The sequence below is a fragment of the Rhinoderma darwinii genome, chromosome 1 (genome assembly GCF_050947455.1).
Source record: "Rhinoderma darwinii isolate aRhiDar2 chromosome 1, aRhiDar2.hap1, whole genome shotgun sequence".
In the NCBI taxonomy this organism is placed as follows: Eukaryota; Metazoa; Chordata; class Amphibia; order Anura; family Rhinodermatidae; genus Rhinoderma; species Rhinoderma darwinii.
Genome location: NC_134687.1, coordinates 284,529,327 through 284,556,535, shown reverse-complemented (window position 1 = coordinate 284,556,535; position 27,209 = coordinate 284,529,327). Strand labels below are relative to the sequence as shown.

At 41.7% G+C, this 27,209-nt stretch overlaps 1 protein-coding gene and 1 long non-coding RNA gene across 5 annotated transcripts in view; one reads left to right on the top strand and one right to left on the bottom strand.

Annotated features, from left to right (window-relative positions):
- Nucleotides 1-16,566, top strand: part of LOC142761393 (protein mono-ADP-ribosyltransferase PARP14-like) — a 91,506-nt gene extending 74,940 nt beyond the window's left edge. The window contains exons 12-15 of one of the 2 annotated variants that reach the window (XM_075864582.1): nt 1,420-2,064; nt 7,223-7,356; nt 11,312-11,489; nt 14,535-16,566. In XM_075864582.1, the coding sequence (XP_075720697.1) occupies nt 1,420-2,064; nt 7,223-7,356; nt 11,312-11,489; nt 14,535-14,824 (1,247 nt within the window). In that variant the 3' untranslated portion in view covers nt 14,825-16,566. The remainder of the gene's footprint in view (nt 1-1,419; nt 2,065-7,222; nt 7,357-11,311; nt 11,490-14,534) is intronic. The other variant, XM_075864588.1, reaches the window with a different exon arrangement.
- The window catches only part of LOC142761406 (uncharacterized), a 33,322-nt gene extending 6,973 nt beyond the window's left edge, over nt 1-26,349 (bottom strand). Inside the window, exons 1-6 of one of the 3 annotated variants that reach the window (XR_012883637.1) lie at nt 26,170-26,349; nt 18,709-18,782; nt 5,714-5,785; nt 1,402-1,520; nt 835-921; nt 655-719 (exon numbers count right to left, since the gene is read on the bottom strand). This is a non-coding gene — a long non-coding RNA (uncharacterized LOC142761406). Of the gene's footprint in view, nt 1-654; nt 720-834; nt 1,521-5,713; nt 5,786-18,708; nt 18,783-26,169 lie in introns of all 3 variants that reach the window. The other 2 variants (XR_012883633.1, XR_012883638.1) reach the window with 2 other exon arrangements.
- Between the last annotated feature and the right edge of the window lie 860 nt (nt 26,350-27,209).

Here is a 27,209-nt window from a genome sequence, read left to right as displayed (position 1 = left end):
GGTAGTGGTCAGTTCACTATAGCTGAGTAGGCGGTGTGGACTACAACAACTTTATCCTTATATGTAAGCTTTTTTGGTGCGGTTGGGTGGCTAAGTCACCTGCACTGGAGGAAATGGGTTACAGAGGAGGTGCTGCCCAACAGCGGCACTTTAAAATGTAGTAGGTACCAGAAGAGATAATGAATTATAATTATGGTGCAGTAAAGGTGTGCATATGCCTTGTCATCTTATCGGGGGACCTAACTGATTTCCCTTCAGGTATTCAGATTCCTCATACATAGAGAGAAGAAGAGAGAGAAAATGGGGCTCATTGGCACAATCTCACATGGACTATAAACTGGATAAATTGTTACTCTCAAGTCTCAATCATTGTCTGAATCACCCGAATGATCTAGCTGAATCAACTTATGGCTGAGGATAACCTAGTCCATAGTCAAAGTGAGGAGGCGCCCATGTGCAGCATTTTTCTTTCTTCTCGCCACTTAACATCTTGTCCTGCCGGATGTCAGGTACATATCAGCAATACCTGGGTCAAAAATAGCTAAATTCTACAGCTTTTCTGCTGCCTTTCTCACTGACCTTGCTAAAACAATAAAATGCTAGGTACACTTTCATTTATACATATTTATTAAAATGTTCTATTTACAAACTTACCGGCATGTCATCTTACACAGGCCCAGTTACATGACATCCGCCACTGAGGCCTTCTCCAAGCACTGCTATAGGGCAACATAAAGAGGGAGACAGACGGTGGATCTTGTGAACAGAGCTTTAAGATCTTACTCCTGGCTTTGGGATTAAGCCCAGTATCCCAACTTTAGAATTCAAACTCACAGGGTTTCAGGTGATATGTAGAAGTTTCAGGGTCCTACATTGCAGAGTTGGTGGTCACTGTTGATTTTATTTAACAAAATAGTGCATCTGTGAAAAAAAAAACTTTGTTTTTCTTTTGACCAAAGGGAACTGCTATTTTTTGTCATAGAATATTCACCAGTTATCATCACCTCACCAGGGGGAGGCCCTTGACAAAAACTCCCCATAGTATGGAATGGAGCAGAGGGAAATATTGCGCTTAAGTGCAGTCCCCCCTGATTATTTAAGGGTGTAAGTGGAGTTATTCCTCAAAACACCATCTAATCTTCAAATGTGACTAAACACACGTAGACTCCATATCCTAACTAGGATGAGGACAATTCTGTAAAATGTTTACAGTGCCTTCAGGCGGTTGTATCTCAACTTCTTTATAGAAAGTTGCTTGAGGAATTGTAAAAAAGTACCGACATTCCAAATAGACAGAATGACAAGCAGCAAAGGCCAAAAGTATGGTTACTGTCCATTATGGCATCAGTTCTGATCATTGATCCACCGTAACGCTCATGTGCCCATTTGCTCTTTACTTACTTGTTTTTTTAATTGTAGAATTGCTCAGTTCACGATTAAAATATCAATGGCTTCCAGAAAATGATGCAATTAAAGACTTTACCGTTATTGAGCATCCACTTCTGCCACCTCCAACAACCCTGTTGGTCATTGTTACAGACAAAAAGGACAAAGTGAATGAAATCAAGCTTTCTCTTAAGAAGGGTTTTGAAAATGCAGTAACATACAGAGAGGAGAAAATAGAGCAAGCACTACTGAAAACATTTTCCTTTTTGGAAATTGAGAGGGTTTTTTCTGCACTGAATGACCAAACTGAAGTTGGAATGACGCTGGATCGGTTGAATAACTGCATCATTATTAAAGGCTGTGAAAAGGATGTTGTTCTAATAACAATGAAAGTCCATGCCAATCTCACTGCTGTCATAACGGAAAGACTTCAGATGGTAACAAAAGAGAGAGCAGGGCTCTTGGTCCAGTGGGGGTATTCTGATGGTAGAGATTCCAAGCCATTTACAGTGGAGGCCAGCCAGTTACTTGAGGACAACTACCTTGCCGGGAAAAGAGATGTTGTAAATGTCAAACTTGAAAATAGAACGGAAGCTGTTGTTAACCTGGGTACAATGAAAGCAGTGCTTAAAGCAACTACAGAGGAGGTGAATGTTGTAAGACGGGACTTAAAAACAGGTATGATTGTATGTATGCTATACTACTTTTTTAATTTCTGAATATATAGCTTTGTAAATTATGCTTTCTGAAGTCACATTATAATCTGAAGATCTGGAACTATTAATGAGTGTGATGTTGAATTAGTTCCTAGAACAAAAGGGAACGAAAAAAGAGAGAGAACTCCTGGCGCACATAGTGCATCATCACAGAAGTAAGGCAATATGGGCTTGGGGGTAAGTGGTGTGCTTACCAAAAGGCATTGTGCTGGGGGCACAACACCCTCTTGCGCTTGTCAGGGTAGGAGACTCCAGCTAGGATTCCATCCGGGAGCCACTCGGGCACCGTGTTGTGATAGGAAAAGGAAGTAGTAGAAAAACTTGGAATACTTCCCCAGCGCTGTCTCTTTGCAAAAAAGGTAAATGTTGAAGGAATATGCACAGTCAGTCCATGGGAGACAGGAGGTAAAGTGCTATATGTGTGCTATACTAAGAGTAAGCTACGCATTACGAGCTCGGACCGATCTCTTAATCAGGCTAAAAAACATACAACTGTGATGCTATGTTTTTTTGCCTAATGAGGAGATCGGCTAAAAAAGATACAGGGCTGGGGCAGTATTCCAAATTTTTCTACTTTTTCATATACCTATGTTGTATTAGTTAACTTTCCTAACTTACTAACCAGCTACATTTTCCTTATCCCTTACTACCTTCCTTATTCCCTATCTTACTGCAACAGGTGATATGGATAAACTCAGTTTACACTTATTTAGCCAAACGTTTAGACTGTAAATGCTGGCAATTAAAGGAGTTGGCCAGTTTTATGTCAGTAAAACTTGAAGCTTAAAGGGAATGTGGCGCTAGAATTTTTTTTTTTCAGTTAAACAATTAGTATTTAAGTGATTGAACATTGTTTTAATTTTTTATATATTATATATTATAAATTAGATTATAATTTATAACATTTCCATGTGCTGGCCACTAGAGGGAGCAGTTCCCAAAATTGCAGCATGGTCACTGTGGTAAAGCAACCTCATTGATGTATGCTGCAAATTTGGGGTGGACACACTCTCTCTAGTGTCCTCACACAATCCCCCTCCCTTCTTCTGGCTAGTGCCAGGAGAAGGAAGGGTTTGAATCTTCAAACCTCCTACACTGTGTGCCGCCATTTTCTGAGCGACTGCACAGTGTAGGAGGATTAGATACAGGGCTCAGCAGACAGTAATACACGAACATAATACACACGAACACAATACACACGAACATACACGGACATAAATTATCTGCTCCTGCCGCCGCCTCCGCTCGTCTATGCTCTTCCTTGCGCCTTCGCTTCGTTGAACATATGGCTGGAAGCCGCGGCCGGCTTACCGTCATCTTACTGTCCGGCAGAGGTTTCCGGTCCACATCAAAATGGCACCGGATTTCGCTCTACGAACGAGCTTCGTTTTGGTCTATGTGGGAGCGGCGCATGCGCCGTTCCCACACAGACGGCGCACGCAACTGCGAATGGAATGGCTCCCGTTCGCATTCTCTATGGGTTTGTATGTGCCGTATTCCATCTCTGTATGTGTCGTTAATCGACACATACAGTGAAGGAAATAAGTATTTGATCCCTTGCTGATTTTGTAAGTTTGCCCACTGTCAAAGACGTGAACAGTCTAGAATTTTTAGGCTAGGTTAATTTTACCAGTGAGAGATAGATTATATAAAAAAAAAAAACAGAAAATCACATTGTCAAAATTATATATATTTATTTGCATTGTGCACAGAGAAATAAGTAATTGATCCCTTTGGCAAACAAGACTTAATACTTGGTGGCAAAACCCTTGTTGGCAAGCACAGCAGTCAGACATTTTTTGTAGTTGATGATGAGGTTTGCACACATGTTAGATGGAATTTTGGCCCACTCCTCTTTGCAGATCATCTGTAAATCATTAAGATTTCGAGGCAGTCGCTTGGCAACTCGGATCTTCAGCTCCCTCCATAAGTTTTCGATGGGATTAAGGTCTGGAGACTGGCTAGGTCACTCCATGACCTTAATGTGTTTCTTTTTGAGCCACTCCTTTGTTGCCTTGGCTGTATGTTTCGGGTCATTGTCGTGCTGGAAGACCCAGCCACGAGCCATTTTTAATGTCCTGGTGGAGGGAAGGAGGTGGTCACTCAGGATTTGACGGTACATGGCTCCATCCATTCTCCCATTGATGCGGTGAAGTAGTCCTGTGCCCTTAGCAAAGAAACACCCCCAAAACATAATGTTTCCACCTCCATGCTTGACAGTGGGGACGGTGTTCTTTGGGTCATAGGCAGCATTTCTCTTCCTCCAAACACGGCGAGTTGAGTTAATGCCAAAGAGCTCAATTTTAGTCTCATCTGACCACACCACCTTCTCCCAATCACTCTCAGAATCATCCAGATGTTCATTTGCAAACTTCAGACGGGCCTGTACATGTGCCTTCTTGAGCAGGGGGACCTTGCGGGCACTGCAGGATTTTAATCCATTACGGCGTAATGTGTTACCAATGGTTTTCTTGGTGACTGTGGTCCCAGCTGCCTTGAGATCATTAACAAGTTCCCCCCGTGTAGTTTTCGGCTGAGCTCTCACCTTCCTCAGGATCAAGGATACCCCACGAGGTGAGATTTTGCATGGAGCCCCAGATCGATGTCGATTGACAGTCATTTTGTATGACTTCCATTTTCTTACTATTGCACCAACAGTTGTCTCCTTCTCACCCAGCGTCTTACTTATAGTTTTGTAGCCCATTCCAGCCTTGTGCAGGTCTATAATCTTGTCCCTGACATCCTTAGAAAGCTCTTTGGTCTTGCCCATGTTTCAGAGTTTAGAGTCAGACTGATTAATTGAGTCTGTGGACAGGAGTCTTTTATACAGATGACCATTTAAGACAGCTGTCTTTAATGCAGGCACCTAGTTGATTTGGAGCGTGTAACTGGTCTGGATGAGGCTGAACTCTTAATGGTTGGTAGGGGATCAAATACTTATTTCTCTGTGCACAATGCAAATAAATATATATAATTTTGACAATGTGATTGTCTGATTTTTTTTAATATAATCTATCTCTCACTGGTAAAATTAACCTAGCCTAAAAATTCTAGACTGTTCATGTCTTTGACAGTGGTCAAACTTACAAAATCAGCAAGGGATCAAATACTTATTTCCTTCACTGTACAGAGATGAAAAAAAGAATGGCAGCCCCCATAGAGAAGTAAAAGTCAGAAAACATAAAAACGTAAAACATGAGAACACAATTTAATAAAACTTTTGAAAATATTACATTAAAAGCAATATGATAAAAATAAATAAAAAATCATGACACCTTCCTTTTAAACCCCTCTCCTTTTCATAGGTTTCCAGCTGGTGGGATCCCACATGACTAGTTAGAAGAAGCAGCTAAATTGTTCTAATTTGCTCAGAAATGCTACATTACATGACAAATATTTCCGTCTATATCAGTGGTTTCCAACCTTTTTAAGATCAGGGAGTCTTGAATTTTAGATACCTATAATTTCAGAATTTAATGTGAGGTTGTGGGCCAATTTGTTACTACGGTGCCAGGTGTAATTAAACAGTTTCATATTTGTAACGTTTTATTAGCATTACATGACATTTGTTATCTATTAAATGTTATTAAATATCGATATTACTGACTCACCAAATAATTAATATTGATTGTGGTTGCTTCAATATTCTTGATCAGTAAATAATAGGAGGAATACAAAACTTTCTACAAAAAAAATGTTAGTTTATTTAAATGCAGTAATATTGTAGTAAATATATGTTAAGAAATACATACATAAAGAGATACATAGGAAAATATAGAATAGTTTGCATATACAGGAAAAATATATCATCACACATAGTCATTGCATAAGAAATTTCTCATCTCCATCTTTCTTGGACCTGATTGTATCCCACCTTTGCATCAGTGTATGCCTTGGGTGTCTCCCTGGGTGACCCACCAACATGTCTATCTCTGGTTGTCATAAATACCCCAAAAAATAGATATATGTTAACATTTAGGTGACTTTTGTTTCTATATTTGGAAGACTAAGGGTATGTTCTGTCGAAGAAACCCCTTCCAGGTAGCACCTTTTGGGATGGGTGCTCTAATGGGCTCCCTCTGCTTTGTCAGGTGGTATTCAAATATGGTAATTGAAGTATCAGCAGTGCACCGGGAGATCAATAAAGACAATAGCAATCTGTTGTCTCAATCAATATTCTCATTTATTATCAAGATACATAGGTTAATATACCCTCAGGGCGTACCCTCTAATCAGGGTGTTACCTCTCATGGAACAACCAATCATAACATTTTACACGTAGACTGAAAATACGTCATAGGGTACCTTCCCACTGAGGTCACGTGATCTTTCTAACACCTGCAAATCCTGGCCTACAAACAATAGAAATGTAGGAGGTTTTCATAAGGCTATGTGATGATTTCATATATGTGTGTGAAATACTGAGATGAAGAGAATTAATTACAAATATGATGATTATTTCAGGTCTAGGCGTTCTGCCAGACTCCTATCTACCAGTATTGAAGGCCACGAAAAAGAACACAAAGTAATAACTTATTCCCTTGTGATTTAAGCAGAACCAGAAAGAGGTCATTACAAAATGGAGAATACATATCTTCATAATCCGGCATCCTGCTTGATAATTCATAGTGTAATTTAATACAGAGAACATAAGCAATTTGACCATCCATCACAGTTCAAACGGGCTATTTTCAGCCGTTTTTCGGGCCGTAAACGTCCCGAAAAACGGCTGAAAAATCGGAAGCAGAATGCCTACAAACATCTGCCCATTGATTTCAATGGGAAAAACGGCGTTCTGTTCCGATGGGGCATTTTTTACACCTTATAGACAAACAGCTCCAAAAACAGCCGTAAAAAACGCAGCGAAAAATGCGTGTTGCTAAAAATACGGCTGAAAATCAGGAGCTGTTTTCCCTTGAAAACAGCTCCGAATTTTCAGATGTGTTTTGCTAAGCGTGTGAACATACCCTTATAAATGTCATTACTCATGCATCTTTCAGGTACCCATATAGCTGATATATGTTTTGCTTAACTGTCAATGTCAGCATATTGTATCTTTAGTTGCTAAGCATATCTAACAAATGTACGGTATATATAAATTATGTATTTTTATTTTCCAGAAAATCAATGTCCTCTTCACTGGGACAATATGAATGCACTCCTGTTAATGCTTGTAGAACTGGATCCTAACTCTGAGGAATATAAAACAGTTAAAGTAAATTTTAATAAAACTGTCAACAATCTTATTAAGAAGGTAAAATGCTAAATTTTGGAATCTAGTAAAGGATACTAATAGTGAAATTAAATGTTATTTGTAAGCCACTCTATCTTGTAGAACTGCAGCCCAGTTTAAGCGCAGCATGGTATGGGGACGGGTCTGCCGCACAATTTGCCGAAACGGCACAAAACAGAATACAGCGGACTCATAGCTATGAGCCCACTGTATTCATTAGCAGAGCACTACCCTGTCCTTCTGAACAGTGACTGACAGCTGCCGTGTATACATGCAGATTCAAAGCAGTCCTCAATAGGGCACCATAACATAATCACAGATCAACTTTAAGCCAAAGCCAGAATTAAAAGGAAAGAAAAAGTTATTTTTTTTTATCTACAGAGGTTTTTATTTATTAATAATACATAGCGTCAGAAAAGTACGTTGCTGAACGGTACGTGCCAGCGCTGTGCAATTATGGTACAGGACGAGAAGGGGTCTGTAAAGGTCCTATTACACGGCCTGACATGGGACGTGTAAACGGGCGCCGATCAATGAGACAGTACGTTGATCTGCTCTCGTTTGCTCTTTTCACAAAGAGCTATATATGGGGACGAGTGCTTATTACTATGATCGCTTGTCCCATACATTTCTATCATGTCAGCAGCACGTCTCCCTGTTTACACATGGAGATGTTCTGCCGACAACGATAACGTCTTCGGCTGCATAAACGATATAATCAGCCAATGAACGAGTGTTTGCACATTCATCAGCTGATCGTTGCCCTGTTTAAACAGGGCAATGATCAGGAACAAGCGTTCTGTGAACGCTCGTTTGTCTAATAATTGGACGGTGTAAAAGGGCCCTCAAGACTCACAATCTGGCTTTGGTGCATTACATTCTACTGAAACTGCATTAACCAAGGCTATCCAAATGATCTCTTATCAGTCAAATCCCTTTTAATCCTACTAGAGCTATCTGTCCCATTTGACATGATAGATCATTCAATACTCCTTTACAGTCCTTCAATCTGGAAATACTATGCCATACACGTAGTGCCCCACAGTAAATAGCACCATACCGATAGTGCTCCATAATTGAAAGCGCCATACACATTGTGACCCCTTTAAAGCGCCCTTCAGTAAATAGCACCATACAGATAGTGCCCCATAGTAAATAGTACTATTGTAAAGATAGTGCATCATATACAATTGTACCATATACATCGTGCCCCATACAAAGTTGTGCCATAAATAGTGCCCTGCAGCATTCAGACTTTAGACCAGACCCCTTATATTAATTCAGTCCCCCTAAATGATTTAGACCTCAAACTCCAAAATTAAAGGCATTTCGAGTAAACTTTTTTTGCTCTCACTTATCATAACTCTAAGGCCGGATTCACACGAGCGTGTGCGTTTTGCGCGCGCAAAAGGTATTAACAGCTCCGTGTGTCAGGCCCGTATGATGCGCGGCTGCGTGATTTTCGCGCAGCTGCCATCATTATGACACTCCGTTTGGATGTTTGTAAACAGAAAAGCACGTGGTGCGTTCGCTGCATAAAACTCACGTCATGTCCGTTCTTTGTGCGTAGTTCGCACATCACGCACCCATTGAAGTCAATGGGTGCATGAAAATCACGCGCACCACACGGAAGCACTTCCGTGGGACGCGCGTGATTCGCGCAACAGCTCTAAAACTATGAATGTAAACAGAAAAGCACCATGTGCTTTTCTGTTTACAAACATCCAAACGGAGTGAAATAATGATGGTGGGCTGCGCGAAAATCACGCAGCCGCGCATCATACGGGCCTGACACACGGAGCTGTTAAGTAAATTTTGTGCGCGCAAAACGCACACGCTCGTGTGAATCCAGCCTTAGAAAACATTTACTTTCTAATAGAGTTACATTTTCAAAAGTGCCTCCGTTCTGCAATCCGGCCGTGCGTCAAGTATTGCCACATGGGCTAGACACTGAAAGTCCTAGCCCAATACACTGGACGTCACTAGTGACGTTTCAGGGGTGCGAGTTTTGCTGCGGGGGAACGCTTGCAGGCTCTTGTACTGTGATGAGCGGGAACGGAGAGCTGGCCAGGAAACAAAGAGGAGCTTACTATACAGTGTGCAAGGCTTTTTTGGAACTGTAGCCTCGGCATAAAGCTGATTAAACAAACACACCCCGCAATTGCAGGCCAGCAATGAAAATAAATGTTTATTTTCAGTGGAATCGCTGCTCTCTGCTGCGAAAAACACAACACTTGCTATATGTTGCAGATTTTACCTCCCATTGAATTCAATGTGGAAAACCAGCAACAAATAAGTAGCGTTTCAGCAACTACAATTGACATGACGCGGACTAAAAAAACGCACTGCAGGTCATTATCTGAGAGTTTTTTCTGCTCATCATTTACGCAGCTTGTGGATGAGATTTGTTCAAATCTCATCCACTTTGCTGCTACTGTATGTGCTCCGGATTTTTCACAACCAGATGCGTTGCGGAAAATCTGCAGTATTTACGCAACGAGTGAACTTACAGTTTTAAACATGCCTTGAAAACGAATTTCTTCAAAGAGACTTATGCCATGTGACTATAGTTCATGGCCTTAACACCACCCGACCTTGTCACAAATATCCCCATTCCACTTTGTCCTCATCTAGCTACCCTGTCGCATTGCTCTGCAGTTTATATCCGTGTTGGCTCAAATACTGCCTGGATGACTGGTTCATGCAGCATTATTCATATTTCCCTTGCCAACACGAGGGGTTGGTCCCCTGGACAAAATTAGTACCTTGTGCCTATTGTGTCACTCCTCCCATTCTATTTAGATTGTAAGCTCTTATGGATAGCGACGTCTCTCCTTTTGTCTCAAAGTTTGTTCATTTGTTTAGATTTTTTTGTCATTTTTATTTGTTTGCTACTTCCTCAATCATAAAGCCCTGCAGAATAGGTTGGCGCTATATAAATAAAGATTATTAATATTTTTTAAAGAGGCTCTGTCACCAGATTTTGCAACCCCTATCTCCTATTGCAGCAGATCGGCGCTGCAATGGAGATAAGAGTAACGTTTTTTGTTTTTTTAAAACGAGCATTTTTGGCCAAGTTATGACCATTTTTATATTTATGTAAATGAGGCTTTCTAAAGTACAACTGGGCATGTTTAAAGTAAAAGTACAACTGGGCGTGTATTGTGTTCGTTACATCTGGGCGTTTTTACTTCTTTTACTAGCTGGGCGTTGTGTATAGAAGTATCATCCACTTCTCTTCAGAACGCCCAGCTTCTGGCAGTGCAGACACACAGCGTGTTCTCGAGAGATCACGCTGTGACGTCACTCACTTCCTGCCCCAGGTCCTGCATCGTGTCGGACACATCGGCACCAGAGGCTACATTTGATTCTGCAGCAGCATCGGCGTTTGCAGGTAAGTCGATGTAGCTACTTACCTGCAAACGCTGATGCTGCTGCAGAATCAACTGTAGCCTCTGATGCCGATGTGTCCTCGCTCGTCCGACACGATGCAGGACCTGGGGCAGGAAGTGAGTGACGTCACAGCGTGATCTCTCGAGAACACGCTGTGTCTTTGCACTGCCAGAAGCTGGGCGTTGTGAAGAGAAGTGGCTGATACTTCTATACACAACGCCCAGCTAGTAAAAGAAGTAAACACGCCCAGATGTAACGAACACAATACACGCCCAGTTGTACGCACATAATACACGCCCAGTTGTACTTTTACTTTAAACACGCCCAGTTGTACTTAATAAAGCCTCATTTACATTAATATAAAAATGGTCATAACTTGGCCAAAAATGCTCGTTTTAAAAAAAAAAAACAAACGTTACTCTTATCTCCATTGCAGCGCCGATCTGCTGCAATAGCAGATAGGGGTTGCAAAATCTGGTGACAGAGCCTCTTTAAGACTGGGTGCACTTTTTTGGTTAACATCTCTATTTTATTTTTGTTTCATAACATTTTCTTTATTACACACCTATTTATTTGTTGGCAGATTGAAAGAATCCAGAACAGGTATCAACACATAGCATACATGTTGAGGAAGCGATACATTACCGAGAAAAATGGTCCCAGCCATGTCAATGAGCAAAATCTTTTCCATGGCACAGCACCTCAAAACTGTTATTCCATAAACTACAGTGGATTTAATAGAAGCTTTGTTGGACAAAATGGTAAGACATTTTTATCAGTCACATAACCTACATGTAATTCATATTTAATGTGTAGCACTTGTTCAGTTTGGAGATTATTCATTTTGCTTCTATCACTATCACCCATCTAGTGCAGATTGTTGATTTAGACAGTGAATGGGTTGGTTTATATAAAACAGATGAACACTATGTTTATTTGGACCAACAGGATGAATAAGGTGGAATGCAAGAAAGATTTGCTACGTAAGGAATAAACTGCTAAGTAAGAAATTAAAGGGTCACTCCAGATAAAATCTAAAAATTCAGATTTTGGTCAGATTCATGAAGCTCTACAAGCCTCCGAAGCTTAATGTACCTGAATGGTGTGGCTTAAGAGATTCCCTACTGGGCCGCAGCTGTAGCCTGTGCTATCTATAACAAGAGAGTAGTGCTGTCCTGAGCCGCTTCGGAGTCAGTATAGGAAATATACTCAAACAGAATCACATAATTTTGCAATGATGACTATCCCTCTTGCAGGATACTAGTAGAAAACTAGTGATGGTGGGGCTTGGATAATGGTAACATGTATAAATCCCTCATGTTTTTCCGTCAGTCAGGCTCCATGACCGTTTCGGAGAGGCTTAGTTGTGTGCAACTGCCCACTGATATCTATGTAAGAAAAAGATATTAACATACAGTTGACTCAATTGTCATGTAGTCATGGAGATTGCAGCCACTTGATGCTGCAATGTAGAAAATAGGGCGTAAGCGCAAATAACAGGAAGCACAATTACTATACAATGTAAAATTAAGGAACACATTTAAAAACCATGTGCTGGCTGATTTTTCATTTTTGTCCGGAGTGTTCCTTTAACAGTAAAACTAAATAGAAGAACAACTTAATGTTTGTCAGTCTGCAGGATCTTCTGCATGTTCCAGAAACAAACTGAAACACATAAAGCATTCTTCTCCATTGTCCCAGTAGATAACTTATTTTCTCCTCCTCCTCCTGTTCCTCCTCCTCACTATCCTGTATCTGGCTGTAAGACAACTGGCTGCAGAACGAGCCTTTAACCACTGCTCTGTCTGCAGTAGGAGAACAGGGATGTAGCGCCCCTCCACAACTGACTGAAAGCCGAAAATAGAAGCGATCAGGAGAAAATTAAACTTGTGTTTTCTATAAGATTTCTATAATACTTTTTCTCAGGATCACGTAGGAAAAGCCTGCAGACTGACAAACAGTGTGGGCAAGTTTTTCTTCTATATACTTATATCATTCTCTTCTAGGTTTGTGTTACTTTAATGCAACCCTTCCGAGAAAACATTTTAAGTATTATGGTGTATATGGAGTAATAATATCTGATGCCCTCAAGTTGGGCCCCCTCCTGGGATGACGCTGCAGCCCATGTGACCACTGCAGTCTGTGATTGGCGGCAGAAGTCCCATGTGCTGAAACATCATCCCAGGTGGATGGGCTGCACTCAGTACAGTGCAAGACATTAATTACTATGACAACAGGCGGGGGTAAGTATAAGCTTTTTTATTAATTTAATATTTAATAAGTTAGTTTTTTTTCCTCATTTACGATTCTCTTCAGTGGAATTGCAGCGTTTTCGCCATAAAAGTCGCAACACTTTTGCCATTTGTTGTGGGTTTTACATCCCCATTGAATTTAATGGGGAAAACCCGCAACAGAAAAGCAACAAATACGCAGCATAAATTGACATGCTGCGGATTTAAATTCCGCACCACAGATCAATTTATGAATGTTTTCACTGCAGATTTTTTGGTAGATAGTAAAAATTGATACAAGCACATTACCCTATAATAAGTTGACATAAATAAATATATACCTTTTAAAAGAGCTGAATAAAGGTTCATTTTTATATTATATAATTGAATTATTTACACCTCAGCTAGTGGTGGGTTCCTTATAGAGCTGCAGATTTGTCACCTTAAAGTGTAGCTAAACGTTTGACAAACTTCTGACATGTCGTAGTGACATGTCAGAAGTTTGTATTGGTGGGGGTCCGAGCACTGAGACCCCCACCAATCGCTAAAACGAAGCAGCTGAAGCGCTCGTGTGAGCGCTCAGCCGTTTCGTGTCTGTTCGGCTTTTTCCGGAAATAAATGTATCAGTGTACGGACTCAATAGAAAGTTTATGAGCCCGTACTCCGATACATCGGCTTTCCGGAAGAAGCCGAACAGACACGAAGCTGCTGAGGCGTACAACAAACATTCAACAAACTTCTGACATGTCATAGTGACATGTCAGAAGTTTTGATTGGTGGGGGTCCGAGTACTGAGACCCCCACTAATCGCTAAAACGAAGCGACAGAAGTGTTTGTGTGAGCGCTCAGCCGCTTCGTTTCTGTTTGGCTTTTTCCGGAAAACCGATGTATCGGAGTACAGGCTCATAGACTTTCTATTGAGCTTGTACGCTGTTACATTGTTTAGTTACCCTTTAATGTAGGTTTTTGATATATGTTAGGAAAAAAAGCAACAACATTTGTGTTTAGTTTTACAATTCCAGTCTAAAAGCCAGTTTTTAAAAGAAAGCATTATTATGATTATTTATGTAATATAGCACCTTAATTTTCCATGACACATTATATCATACAGATGTAGACGTCTTTATCTTGACTTTTAATGCATTACATACACAGTGGCATGATCCTTTATCTTGACTTTTTCAATAACTTTTGTTGTGTGATATCAAGGCTGCAGCAAATTATCAGAGTCAAGATAGAGATGGCTACATCCGTATTTACCCTGTACATGGTAATAAGTTTATAACAAGAAATCATGAATTACATTCCAAAATTTAAGTTATGAAAATAAGTCTTGTTTCAGACACTAGATGGCATAAGAAAATCAGATGTGAACTTTAGAATCATCATAATATTTTTATCACACCGTCAAAAAATCTTAAAATGAAATAACAATATTTCATTGAGGACTCTTCCGGGTATAAAGTCTAAATCTCTGACATATAAAGGCTATGCTTGAATGGCGCAGCTATTTTATTTCACTGCTAAGCTTGAAGTATTTTATTATGATAATAATAATGTTTTTATTCTTTACAGCGGCTTCATATGGTAATGGTGTATATTTTGCTAAGAATGCCAGCTACTCAGCTAATCAGACCTATTCTCCTCCGGACCCAAACACTGGTGAGAGGTTCATCTACCAAGTGAAGGTGCTAGTTGGTCGTCATACCAAGGGACAGCATAACATGAGATGCCCACCTTGCAGAACAGAAAACGACCCCTTTGACTACTATGATAGTTTAACGGATACAAAATCCAATCCCAACATGTGTGTTGTGTTTCACGATGACCAAGCGTACCCGGAGTACCTCATTACATTCACATAATGCCTACGTTCTTTTATACAACTCAGCAGTTAGACTACTGCCCAATCTGAATATATTACTTCTAAGATTTGTAATCACACTTATAACCATAGCAAATTATTATCTTGCAAAGCATGTAGGCCTCATGCACACGACCGTAGTTTTGCGGCCGCATACTATCCGCAATTGCGGAGCTGCAATTGTGGATAGTATAGGACACATTCTATCCTATGGGCCAATGCACACGATTGTGGTTTCCACAGTCCGTGCATTGTCCGGGAGCTCGGACAACAAAAAAATAAGGCAAGTCATTTTACGAGCCGCATTTGCAGTCTGGGCTCCTTAACCCCTTAATGACCGCCGATATGCCTTTTCACGGCGGTCATTAATGGACTTTATTCTACGCCGCCGCCTTTTCACGGCGGCCTAATCAACGTCCTGCACGGGTCTGCCGTGCAGGCTGGAGCCGGGGCTCGACTGTCTGATGTCAGCCGGGCTCCTGCTCCAACGTTAGGAATCGAAGTTTACAGTCATTAGCGACCACTGCATTTGAGTTGTTTACAGAGGGAGTGAGCTCCTTCTGTCACTCATCGGCGGCCCGCAAATGCAATTGCGGGCATCCGATGGGGTGCTATGGCAGCCAGGGGCCTAGCAAAGGCCCCCAGGCCTGCCCTGGCTATATGCCTATTAGGACGTGCCAGAGGCATGTCCTAATAGATGCCTGTTCATTCTTTACTAAGAGGCAATAATGCTCTGGTATACTAAGTATACCAAAAGCATTATAGCAGCGATCTGAAGATCGCATAGTGAAGTCTCCTAGTGAGACTGAAAAAATAATTAATGTGAAATAAAAATTAATAAGGTGCACATTAAAAAAAATAAAACAATTTTTTTGCCATAAAAAAATGGTTTTATTTAGTAAAAGTGTAAAAATAAAATAAAAACTACACATATATGGTATCCCCACAATCGTAATGACTCTCTTTAAGTAATAATCGTAATGACTCATATTATTTAAACCGCAAGGTGAACCCCGAAAAAAATAAACGCAAAAAAAACAACAGCAAAATTGCTATTTTTTTCCCATTTTCCCCCAAAATAATAATAATAAAAGATTAATCAATAAGTCCCATGTATCCCAAAATGGTAGCATTGAAGTCCCGCAAAAAACAAGCCCTCATATGGCGATATTGACAGAAAAATAAAAAAGTTATGGCTCTTAGAAAGCAGCGATGCAAAATAAAATTATTTTAGTTCAAAAGTGTTTTTATTCTGCAAAAGTAGTAAAACATAAAAAAAACTATTATCCATATCGTCGTAATCGTACCGACCCATAGAATAAAGGTAGCATGTTATTTATGCCGCAAAGTAAATGGTGTAAATGTTAAATGCATAGAACAATGGCTAAATTGCTGTTTTTTTTATATCCCCCCAAAAAAGTTTATAAAAGTTAAGAAAAAAATTCTACATACCCCAAAACGGTGCCATTGAAAAATACAACTCATCCCGCAAAAAAACAAGTCCTCATACAGCCATGCAAATAAATATATATAATTTTGACTATGTGATTTTCTGTTTTGTTTTTTTTATATAATCTATCTCTCACTGGTAAAATTAACCTAGCCTAAAAATTCTAGACTGTTCATGTCTTTGACAGTGGGCAAACTTACAAAATCAGCAAGGGATCAAATACTTATTTCCTTCACTGTATATATTTTCCGTGTAACTGTATCTTTGAAAAAATAAATAAATCTTGAAATCTTGCAGTTTTTACTCTGACCGTTTACACTTATAATAGACCTAAGGGTATGTTCACACGAGGGCGTCCGTTACGGCTGAAATTACGGGGATGTTTCAGCCTGAAAACATCCCCGTAATATCAGCCGTAACGGCATGTGCAGGCGCTTGAACGCCACGTCAATTACGGGCGTAATTGGCGCTGCTATTCATTGGAGTCAATGAATAACGGCTCCAATTACGGCCAAAGAAGTGACAGGTCACTTCTTTGACGCGGGCGTCTATTTACGCGCCGTCTTTTGACAGCGGCGCGTAAATTACGCCTCGTGTGAACAGACAAACGTCTGCCCATTGCTTTCAATGGGCAGATGTTTGTCAGCGCTATTGAGGCGCTATTTTCGGATGTAATTCGGGGCAAAAACGCCCGAATTACGTCCGTAAATAGGCCGTGTGAACATACCCTCAACCTTCCTTTTTTCTAGAAATATAACTTTTCAGCAGTCATCTCATGGCAGCATTACAATGAAAGGTAACATTACTATTATAAAGCTGGAGGCAGGTAACACCATTGACAATAAATGATGGGGATATCTCACCTCCTTCCCCTGCCTGCTCCGAAAATAATGACCATGTCGCAGAACATGCCTACAACAGTCTCCCATAGAAGTCAATGAGTCGTTTTCTGACTTATGACCATGTGGCTGCTATACAGCAAATCTTTGATACTGCTGTTCACAGCTGATAGCAGAATCTCAAGCAAGATGGCTGCCCACATATTTATGTACAGAAAATTGAACATAAAAATATATATACAATCCTAAAATAAAAAGAGGTTGGAAAGAAGGAAATAGCAGCAAACTATGGCCCTGTTCACATCGCATTTGTGCCCTTCATTTATCGTGTATGTTAGGAAATCGATAAACACGTCCATTAGGCACCAACAGCACTATTAGCCGACGAAGGCCAAAAGAGTTTCCATTTGGCCTCCGTCGGGTTGGTATACGTCGCTATAAGGATGGAACAGCGTAGGACAATGATGTCAGGAGTTACTCCGGGCAGAGAGATTCCTGGTGCTTTCTCTGCTGGGAACACCAGCCCTGGGAAGTTCCTGATTTTACTGTCTATATATGAATAGTGACGTCAGGAGCTTCCCCAGGCCGTAGTCTCCGGGCAGAGCAATTCCTGATGCTTCCTCTGCCCAGGGACACTGGCCCTGGAGAAGGTCCTGACGTCACTGTAAATACTGTGATGGCCAAACCATGATGTGAAGAGGTCCTAAGTATTGCAAGGTTTTAATAATCATTCTGTATACTTAAAAAATTCTAACCATTTGTATGTAAAGTCTTTCTACTGTGTTTTTCTGCACAAAAAACACAATGAATAAACACAAAAAAAAAACCTCAACGTGTACTCCTGGCCTAATAGCATTTGCAGGTCTTTGATTTAAATGTTTGATCCACATTGAGGTATTCCTGTTCTATATTTTCATAAAAAATATTTCTTATCCTTGTCTGTGGCCTAAATAATGATGAGAGAGAATATTTCATCACGCCATGTGGCACCTGAATTAATCTCTGTTCCTCATCGTTAATCTCTGGTCAGCATTATGAAAGTTCCAGTTTCTACATTCAGTTAATCCCATAGAAGAAGCATACCTAATATAAAGCCTCTTCACTTATTTGCCCTGTTTTTACTCAAACATAAACTCATATGAGTTTTCACTGGTCTACAATAGAGATATATTGTATGCCTGGACCATATTTGGCCTAGAGCCATAACTCGAAACTCCTGGGTCCCAATGCTACCTGTGACATTTATAATACAGTTGTTTTCTTATGTGATGGAGGTGGCTTTGGGCCCCCTTGGCACCAGGGCCTGGCTGCAACTGCTACCTCTGCGACTCCTAAAGCTACGTCCCTGCCAGGGCAACAATTCAAGAATAACAACAGTATACATGTTTTTTTGAATCATGTTCATATTGTGCTCAAATCAGAAAACTTTGGTCATCTGGTCAGTTTAATAGCAAATCAAAAAAATATTGTAAACCATCATTTGTAAATCCGTACAAGTTTGGTGAAGTGAATTCTACAAATGTATTTTGCACTAAATTCTGTGCCATTTATTTTAATTGCAGTACATAAAAAATGAACTTATCTTGACATTCTTACTGGAAATTGAATTAATTTCTGAATTTGTGCCCTGAAGCATGTTTTCATTTGGAAATTTTCTGCACATACCGTCCCTGTGGATGAGATCAAGGGATTAAATATTCTCAAAGGGATGTGTTATTATTCATAATCATTTCACATGAACAAAACTGTTCAACTAGTACAGTTTATAACTCAAATAAGTAGGGATTGGCTACAGTCGAAATGGTTACTTCTCTAAGGAATACCTGCTAACTAAAACTGAATAGATTTTGGGATTGGCTGCAGTATGTGACAGAAATAAAATGAACATACCATTTATATGCTTTGAATGAACTCTGATGCCAAAGGCCTTCTTCAGAGAAGTATGTAGGAAGCAGTGTAAATAGTGTTTTTTCTGATGGAACTCTTACAACATACCTCCCAACATTTGAATTCGGAAAAGAGGGACATTTTAAGCCACGCCCCCTAACCACGCCCAATATCCGGCATCAACACATCAAATCGTGGCCAGATCCTTCTGCAAATAACGCGCGCACATTCTCACTGCGGATCTCTAGTCTGTCTGGATATCACAGATATTATGGGTCCGGTTAGGTCGTCTTTGTGTTACTTTTCATATCTTGGGTATAACATTTGCTCATCACGGCAGCAGCAGCTGCAGGACAAACCAAAAGGCTGAGAACAATGAAAGTCAAGAGGGAGACCCTGTGGTGGATGACTTTTCAGTTGACAGGTAGCAGAGTTACATGATGGGAAATTATTTTTCCTGTAGTATAACTCTGCTACCTGTCAATGGAAAAATCATCTGCCAGAGGGAAAAATGTTTGCCCATGGTGGAGTACCACAAAGAAACACCTGGGAATCAGAGATGATGGAGAAACATTTTTCCCTGTGGTGGATGACTTTTCAGCTGACAGGTAGCAGAGTTACATGAAGGGGAATTATTTTTCATTGACGTCTAGTATATATCGCAGCGAAGGGAAGAAGACAGAAGTCGCTAGAGATGAGGAGAAGTATTTTTATTCTTCATATTACGAACCATATTATTTTGTTTTGCAGGTTCCGCTGGACCGTTTGGACTACCTCGTAGATTCGTTGGACTACTGCGATGATCTAAGTTTTTTTTAAAAATAAAATGGTCAAAGAGGGTTGTGTGGGGGAGTTCTTATTTCAATAAAAAAATATTTTCTTATGTGTCTGTGTTTTTTTTAATCCTTTATTAGCGCCTTGGTAATAGCAGTTGTCTGATTGACTGCGTCCATTACTAAGGTGGGGCTTGGTGTGAGCCAGTAAAAAGGCTGCAACTAACCCCCCATAGTTACCCTGGTGCCCACCACCACCTGGGGTGTCGGGAAGAACCGGGTACGATCCAGTACCTAATCATCTGTAGTGATGGCCGGACACTGGGGTGGCCGCAGGCTGATATTATTAGGCTGGGAAAGGCCAGAAACTGTGGCCCTTCCCACCCTGGTAATGCTAGCCTGCTGCTGCTTTGTTGAATCTGGCTGGTTAGGAAAATGGGGGGAAAGCAATGTCGTTTTTTTGTTTTTTTAAATGGACGTGGGGTCCCCCCCCATTTTCCATAACCAGCCAGATACAACACAGCAGCAGCCTAGCATTACAAGGGTGAAAAAAGCCAAGGTTTTTGGCCCTTTCCAGCCTCATAATACCAGCCTGCTGCTGCCCAGTGCCTGACCATCACTACAGTTGGTCTGGTACTGGATCGCACCCGGCTCTTCCCAGCACCCCTGGTGGCGGTGGGTACAGGGGTAATAATGGGGGGTTAGTTGCAGCCATTTTACTAGCAAACATTAAGCCCCACCTTAGTAATGGACGTTGTGAATCAGACAACTGCCATTACTAAGGCGCTATTAAAGTATTAAAGAAAACACAGACACATAAGAAAATATTTTTTTATTGAAATAAGAACTTCCTCACATAAAAAAAATACGTAGATCATTGAAGTAGTACAACGAATCTACGACCTAGTTAAAACGGTCCAGCGGAACCTGCAAAACAAAAAAAATAAAAATAAATTTAGTAATTTGAAAAATAAAAAATATTATACTCACCTCCAGCAGTCTTCTATCTTCTTCCCTGCGATGCAATAGAAACTAGACATCAATGAACTTCTGAAATGTCATATATTACAAATTAAAAGGGTTTTCCCCACAAACACATGTATCCCCTATCCACAGGATAGGGGATACATGTGTGATCGCTGGGGGTCCGACCACTGGGGCCCCCAGAGATGAGAACTGGGGACTGAAAGTCCCCCGAAGTGGCCGGAGGTCCATTCATTTCTAGGGACTTAGGGGGCCACTATCTCCGGCAGCTCCATAGAAATTAATAAAGCAATGGTCGAGCAAGTGCACTAGTGCTCCATTCTCAAGGAGCACTTCGGGGGAATTTCAGTCCCCTGATCTCATCGCTGGGAGTCCCAGTGGTCAGACCCTCAGCGAACACTCATGTATCCCCTATTCTGTGGATAGGGGATACATGTGGTTGTTGGAAAACCCCCTTTAAAGGGGTTTTACAATCCCTAAAAATTGATGGCCTATTCACAGGATAGGCCATCAATAGCTAATGGCTCGGTGTCCGACTCCTGCGATCAGCTGTTTTGAAGGGGGTGCAGCGCTTGTACGAGCACTGCTTCCCCTTAGTTTTTTCTTGCTCACTGTGAATCCTTGACACAGATGCAGCGGCGATTCACAGGTATTTGAGCCTGTTCTCCCAATTCACTTCAATGTTAGAAGGCTGCAATACTGTGAATCGCAACTACATCTGTGTCGAAGAGTCACAGTGAACAAGAAAAAACGAAGGGGAAGCAGCGCTCGTACGAGCGCTGCACCCCCTTTAAAAATGCTGATCGGCAGGGGGTCCCGGAAGTCGGACCCCGACCCATCATCTTTTGATGGCCTATCCTGAGGATAGGTCATGAATTTTTAGGGACTGGATAACCCTTTTAACTCCATATGGAGCATCCATTTAGGCATTTTTATACTTAAAGTGTTTGGTAAACGTTTAACAAACTTCTGACGTGTCATAGTGACATGTCAGAAGTTTGCATTGGTGGGGGTCCGAACACTGAGACCCCCACCAATCGCTAAAATGAAGACGCTGAAGCGCTCGTGTGAGCACTCAGCTGCTCCGTTTCTGTTCTATTTACTGCCTATTTACTGCTTTTTGTCTATAGGGACAGTGATCAGTTCCCTAAGGCTTGCACCCCCTTTCATTTAAGCCTGTGCTGCAGGATTCTATTTTGATAGATAGATAGATAGATAGATAGATAGATAGATAGATAGATAGATAGATAGATAGATAGATAGATAGATAGATAGATAGATAGATAGATAGATAGATATGAGATAGATAGATAGATAGATAGATAGATAGATATATATATAGATATTAGATAGATAGATAGATATGAGAGAGATAGATAGATAGATAGATAGATAGATAGATAGATATGAGAGATAGATAGATAGATAGATAGATAGATAGATGATAGATAGATAGATAGATAGATAGATAGATAGATAGATAGATAGATAGATAGATATGAGATAGATAGATATGAGATAGATAGATAGATATGAGATAGATAGATATGAGATAGATGATAGATAGATAGATAGATAGATAGATAGATAGATAGATAGATAGATAGATAGATATGAGAGAGATAGATAGATAAATATGAGAGAGATAGATAGATAGATAGATAGATAGATAGATAGATAGATAGATAGATAGATAGATAGATAGATAGATATGAGAGAGATAGATAGATAAATATGAGAGAGATAGATAGATAGATAGATAGATAGATATGAGAGAGATAGATAGATAGATATGAGAGAGATAGATAGATAGATATGAGAGAGATAGATAGATAGATAGATAGATAGATAGATGTGAGAGAGATAGATAGATAGATAGATAGATAGATAGATAGATAGATAGATAGATAGATAGATGTGATAGATAGATAGATAGATAGATAGATAGATAGATAGATAGATAGATAGATAGATAGATAGATAGATAGATAGATAGATAGATAGATATGAGAGAGATAGATAGATAAATATGAGAGAGATAGATAGATAGATAGATAGATAGATAGATAGATAGATAGATATGAGAGAGATAGATAGATAGATATGAGAGAGATAGATAGATAGATAGATAGATAGATAGATAGATAGATAGATATGAGAGAGAGAGATAGATAGATAGATGTGATAGATAGATAGATAGATAGATAGACAGACAGACAGACACTGGCGTAGCTATAGGGGTCACAGCTGTCGCAATTGCGACCGGGCCCCGAAGCCAGGGGGGCCCACGGCCCCCCCGCACCACATCAATATAAAGTTACTATAGTAACTCGGCCCGTGGGCCCCTGTTACTATAGTAACATACTTTACTTACCTTCCTGGTTCCGGATCGCAGCGGAGGTCCTGACAGCGCACAGCATCGAGACGACAGAACTCCCGCCGCGGCCGAATAAGAAGGTAAGGTTAGCCCTGACTGGCGGGGTCCGACTCCCGGGACCCGCCAATCAGCTGTTTTGAAGGGGCCGCAGCACTCGTACGAGAGCTGCTCCCCTTCATTCCTGTCACTTCATTCCGGTCACACTGTGAATCGGTGTCGGCGATTCACAGTGTGAGCGAGTAGTGAAATGAAGGGGAAGCAGCTCTCATACGAGTGCTGCGGCCCCTTCAAAACAGCTGATTTGCGGGTCCCGAGAGACACATCAGCTATTGATGGCCTATCCTGAGGATAGGCCATCAATGTTTAGGGACCGTACAACCCCTAAGCCTACGATGTAGCAGGCTTAGGGGGCCCATGAGACAGGATCACAGATTGTGTGATCCTGTCTGCTGGGCCCTGTATCTAAGCCAATCACATGGTAGGCTTAGATACATGGCCCATGCGTGATCCTGTCTGCTGGGCCCTGTATCTAAGCCAATCACATGGTAGGCTTAGATACATGGCCCATGCGTGATCCTGTCTGCTGGGCCCTGTATCTAAGCCAATCACATGGTAGGCTTAGATACATGGCCCATGTGTGATCCTGTCTGATGGGCCCTGTATATAAGCCAATCACATGGTAGGTTTAGATACAGGGCCCCAGCACACAGTAATCTTATACTGTATAAAATTACTGTCTGCTGGACCCTGTATCTAAGCCTACGTTGTGGTAGGCTTAGATACAGGGTCCCACAGACAGTATCACACATGGGCCCTGTATCTAAGCCTAACACACGTGTTCCTAATCATTTTTTGTGTGTTTTCTTACAGGTTTGGTCGTTGGACTACGTCGGATTCCAGGACTACTTCGATGCCAGCTTTTTTTTTATTAGCAATAAAATGGTTAATGAGGGCTGTGTGGGTTTTTTTTTTATTTCAATAAAATATTTTTTCTATGTCTTTGTGTTTTTTTTTAAACTATATTACTACCGCCTTAGTAATGGCCGCCGGCTGATTGACAGCATCCATTGCTAAGGCGGGGCTTAGTGTTAGCCGGTGCAGAGGCTAACACTAACCCCCTTTATTACCCCGGTACCCACCACCACCAGGGGTGCTGGGAAGAGCCGGGTACCATCCAGTACCTGACCATCTGTAGTGATGGTCGGCCACTGGGGTGGCCGCAGGCTGGTATTATCAGGAGGGGAAAGGCCAAAAACAGTGGCCCTTCCTACCCTGGTGATGCTAGGCTGCTGCTGCTTTATTGTATCTGGCTGGTTATGAAAAATTGGGGGGACCCCACGTCATTTAAAAAAAAATGAAATAAAAAATAATTGGAAAGAACGATGTGGGGTCCCCCCAATTTTCATAACCAGCCAGATACAACACAGCAGCAGCAGGCAGCATTACAAGGGTGGGAAGGGCCACTGTTTTGGCCTTCCCCAGCCTAATACTACCAGCCTGCGGCCACCCCGGTGCCTGCCCGTCACTACAGATGGTCGGGTACTGGTTCGTACCCGGCTCTTCCCAGTACTCCTGGTGGCGGTGGGTACCGGGGTAATAATGGGGGAGCTGCAATGTCAGCGAGCTGGGCCCTGTATCTAATCCAATCATGTGTGATACTGTCTGCTGAGCTGTGTATCTAATCCAATCATGTGTGATACTGTCTGCTGGGCCCTGTATCTAATCGTATCTTGTGTGATACTGTCTGCTGGGCCCTATATCTAATCCGATCATGTGTGATACTGCCTTCCGAGCCACTGTATCTAATCCTATCATGTGTGGTACTGTCTGCTGAGCCACTGTATCTAATCCTATCATGTGTGATACTGCCTTCTGAGCCACTGTATCTAATCCTATCATGTGTGGTACTGTCTGCTGAGCCACTGTATCTAATCCTATCATGTGTGGTACTGTCTGCTGAGCCACTGTATCTAATCCTATCATGTGTGATACTGTCTGCTGGGCCACTGTATCTAATCCTATCATGTGTGATACTGCCTTCTGAGCCACTGTATCTAATCCTATCATGTGTGATACTGTCTGCTGAGCCACTGTATCTAATCCTATCCATAGTTTATAGGGTCGTAGTGCTATAGATATGCTATGCTGTCTCCTATACACACATTTTTTTTTGGGCGGACACATATGTATTGGGGCTATTTCCCCGACATTTTAAGCCCTGAGGGTATGTTCACACGGCAGCGTCCGTTACGGCTGAAATTACGGTGCTGTTTTCAGGAGAAAACAGCACCGTAATTTCAGCCGTAATGGCATGTGCAGGCGTCTTTCGCTGCGTCCATTACGGACGTAATTGGAGCGGTTTTTCTATGGAGTCCATGGAAAACGGCTCCATTTACGTCTGAAGAAGTGACAGGCACTTCTTTGACGCGGGCGTCTATTTTACGCGCCGCCTTTTGACAGCGTCACGTAAAAAAAAATGTCCGTCGGCACAGAACATCGTAAGACCCATTCAAATGAACAAATGAATGGGCAGATGTTTGCCAACGCTTTTGAGACGCATTTTCGGACGTAATTCAATGCTAAAACGCCCGAATTACGTCCGTAAATAGGGTGTGTGAAAACAGCCTTAGTGACGCCCCGGCTGCTGGTGCTGCATTGTTGGGTCACTTAGGAGACCCAGCGATGCAGCTGAAAGCTGCGAACCGTCGGCTATGAGAAGTTTGCGGGGGGGGGCCCAGTAAGAATTTTTTCATCGGGGCCCATGAGCCTTTAGCTACGCCCCTGCAGACAGACATATAGATTAGATAGATGTTTAATGGAGAAGTGTGGGTATTTTTTATTACCACTATTCTCCCTCTCCTGCCAGAAGTTACAGCAGTCCAGAGAGGGGGGAGGGGCACGGGGGGGGGGGGAGCTTGAAAAAGAATGTGCCTGGAGACACAAGATTTTCTAAAACCATAAAATAATGTAATTTATGTTATGATTTTATAAATCCTAGTGTTCCCAAGCACTAAATAGTTTAAACTGTGTACTCACCAGTCACCCCTGTCCTGTGGCTTCGTTCTTCTCCTCTCCAGCGTTCCGCTTCAGTGTGTCTGCTGCACTCTGCTCCCTTGCTCCAAGCAGACTGGCTGTGCAGGCAGCGTCGTTGCAGGGGGGCGTGACTGGCAACAGGGAGAGTCAGGGGCAGGGCGGGACGTTGCTCAGACTGCCGGGACGGCGGGACAGCAGTCAAAAACCGGGACTGTCCCGCCGGATTCGGGACGGTTGGGAGGTCTGCTTACAATACAACACATACGTTGGGACCATTGATCCAAGTTCTTGTATACTAGTGTTGTTTAACTATTTAACAAATTATCAAGAGCTGCGCTCGGGCTGCAGGGAATGGTCCTTACAGTTTAGCCCAAGCACAGCTTGGGCAGTGTGAGTGCAGAGGGAGCTGATTCTCGAAAGGCTCTAGCTGCAGATAGAACGGGGCTAGGGCCACAATTTTTGTCTTCTTTTATAAAGTGAAGAATGTTGGCTTTAAAACAGGACCAGGAACGCAGCTCTAGTCTGAGCTAGAACAGCTTGAAGTGGGAGTTGCATATACTATACATGCAGCCTTCACTGTAACATGTGTGAATATCATGAGGGGGAGCGGGAGATGTGCTGGGAGCGTGCAGGGAGAGAAAGAACATCTGTGATCCTTCTCCTGTCCCTGTGTGACTTCAGACGGCCTTAGGGAGGAGTAACATTAACTTTTGTTTATATTACCACCATTATCAATCAGAGAGCGTAACAACAAAATGCTGAAGGCAGATGTGAACAGGACCTTACCTGTTTTGTTGCCTGACTTATATTAAGAATATAGCAACTTCTGGTGATGCTTTCCCAAGCTGGGAGAAATAGAGAAAGTCTGCCTACCACTCGCTGCCTGGTGTCATTGTGGCCCTAAATTACGAGAGGGTTCTAAGGGCCGGTTAAACAGGGATCCTTAAGGCTCGCACACGTTGCAAATTTGTCGCAGATTTTGTTGCGGTTTTGACGCAGATCTCACCCTTTTGCATTGCAAAGTGTAAAATCTGCGCTGAAAA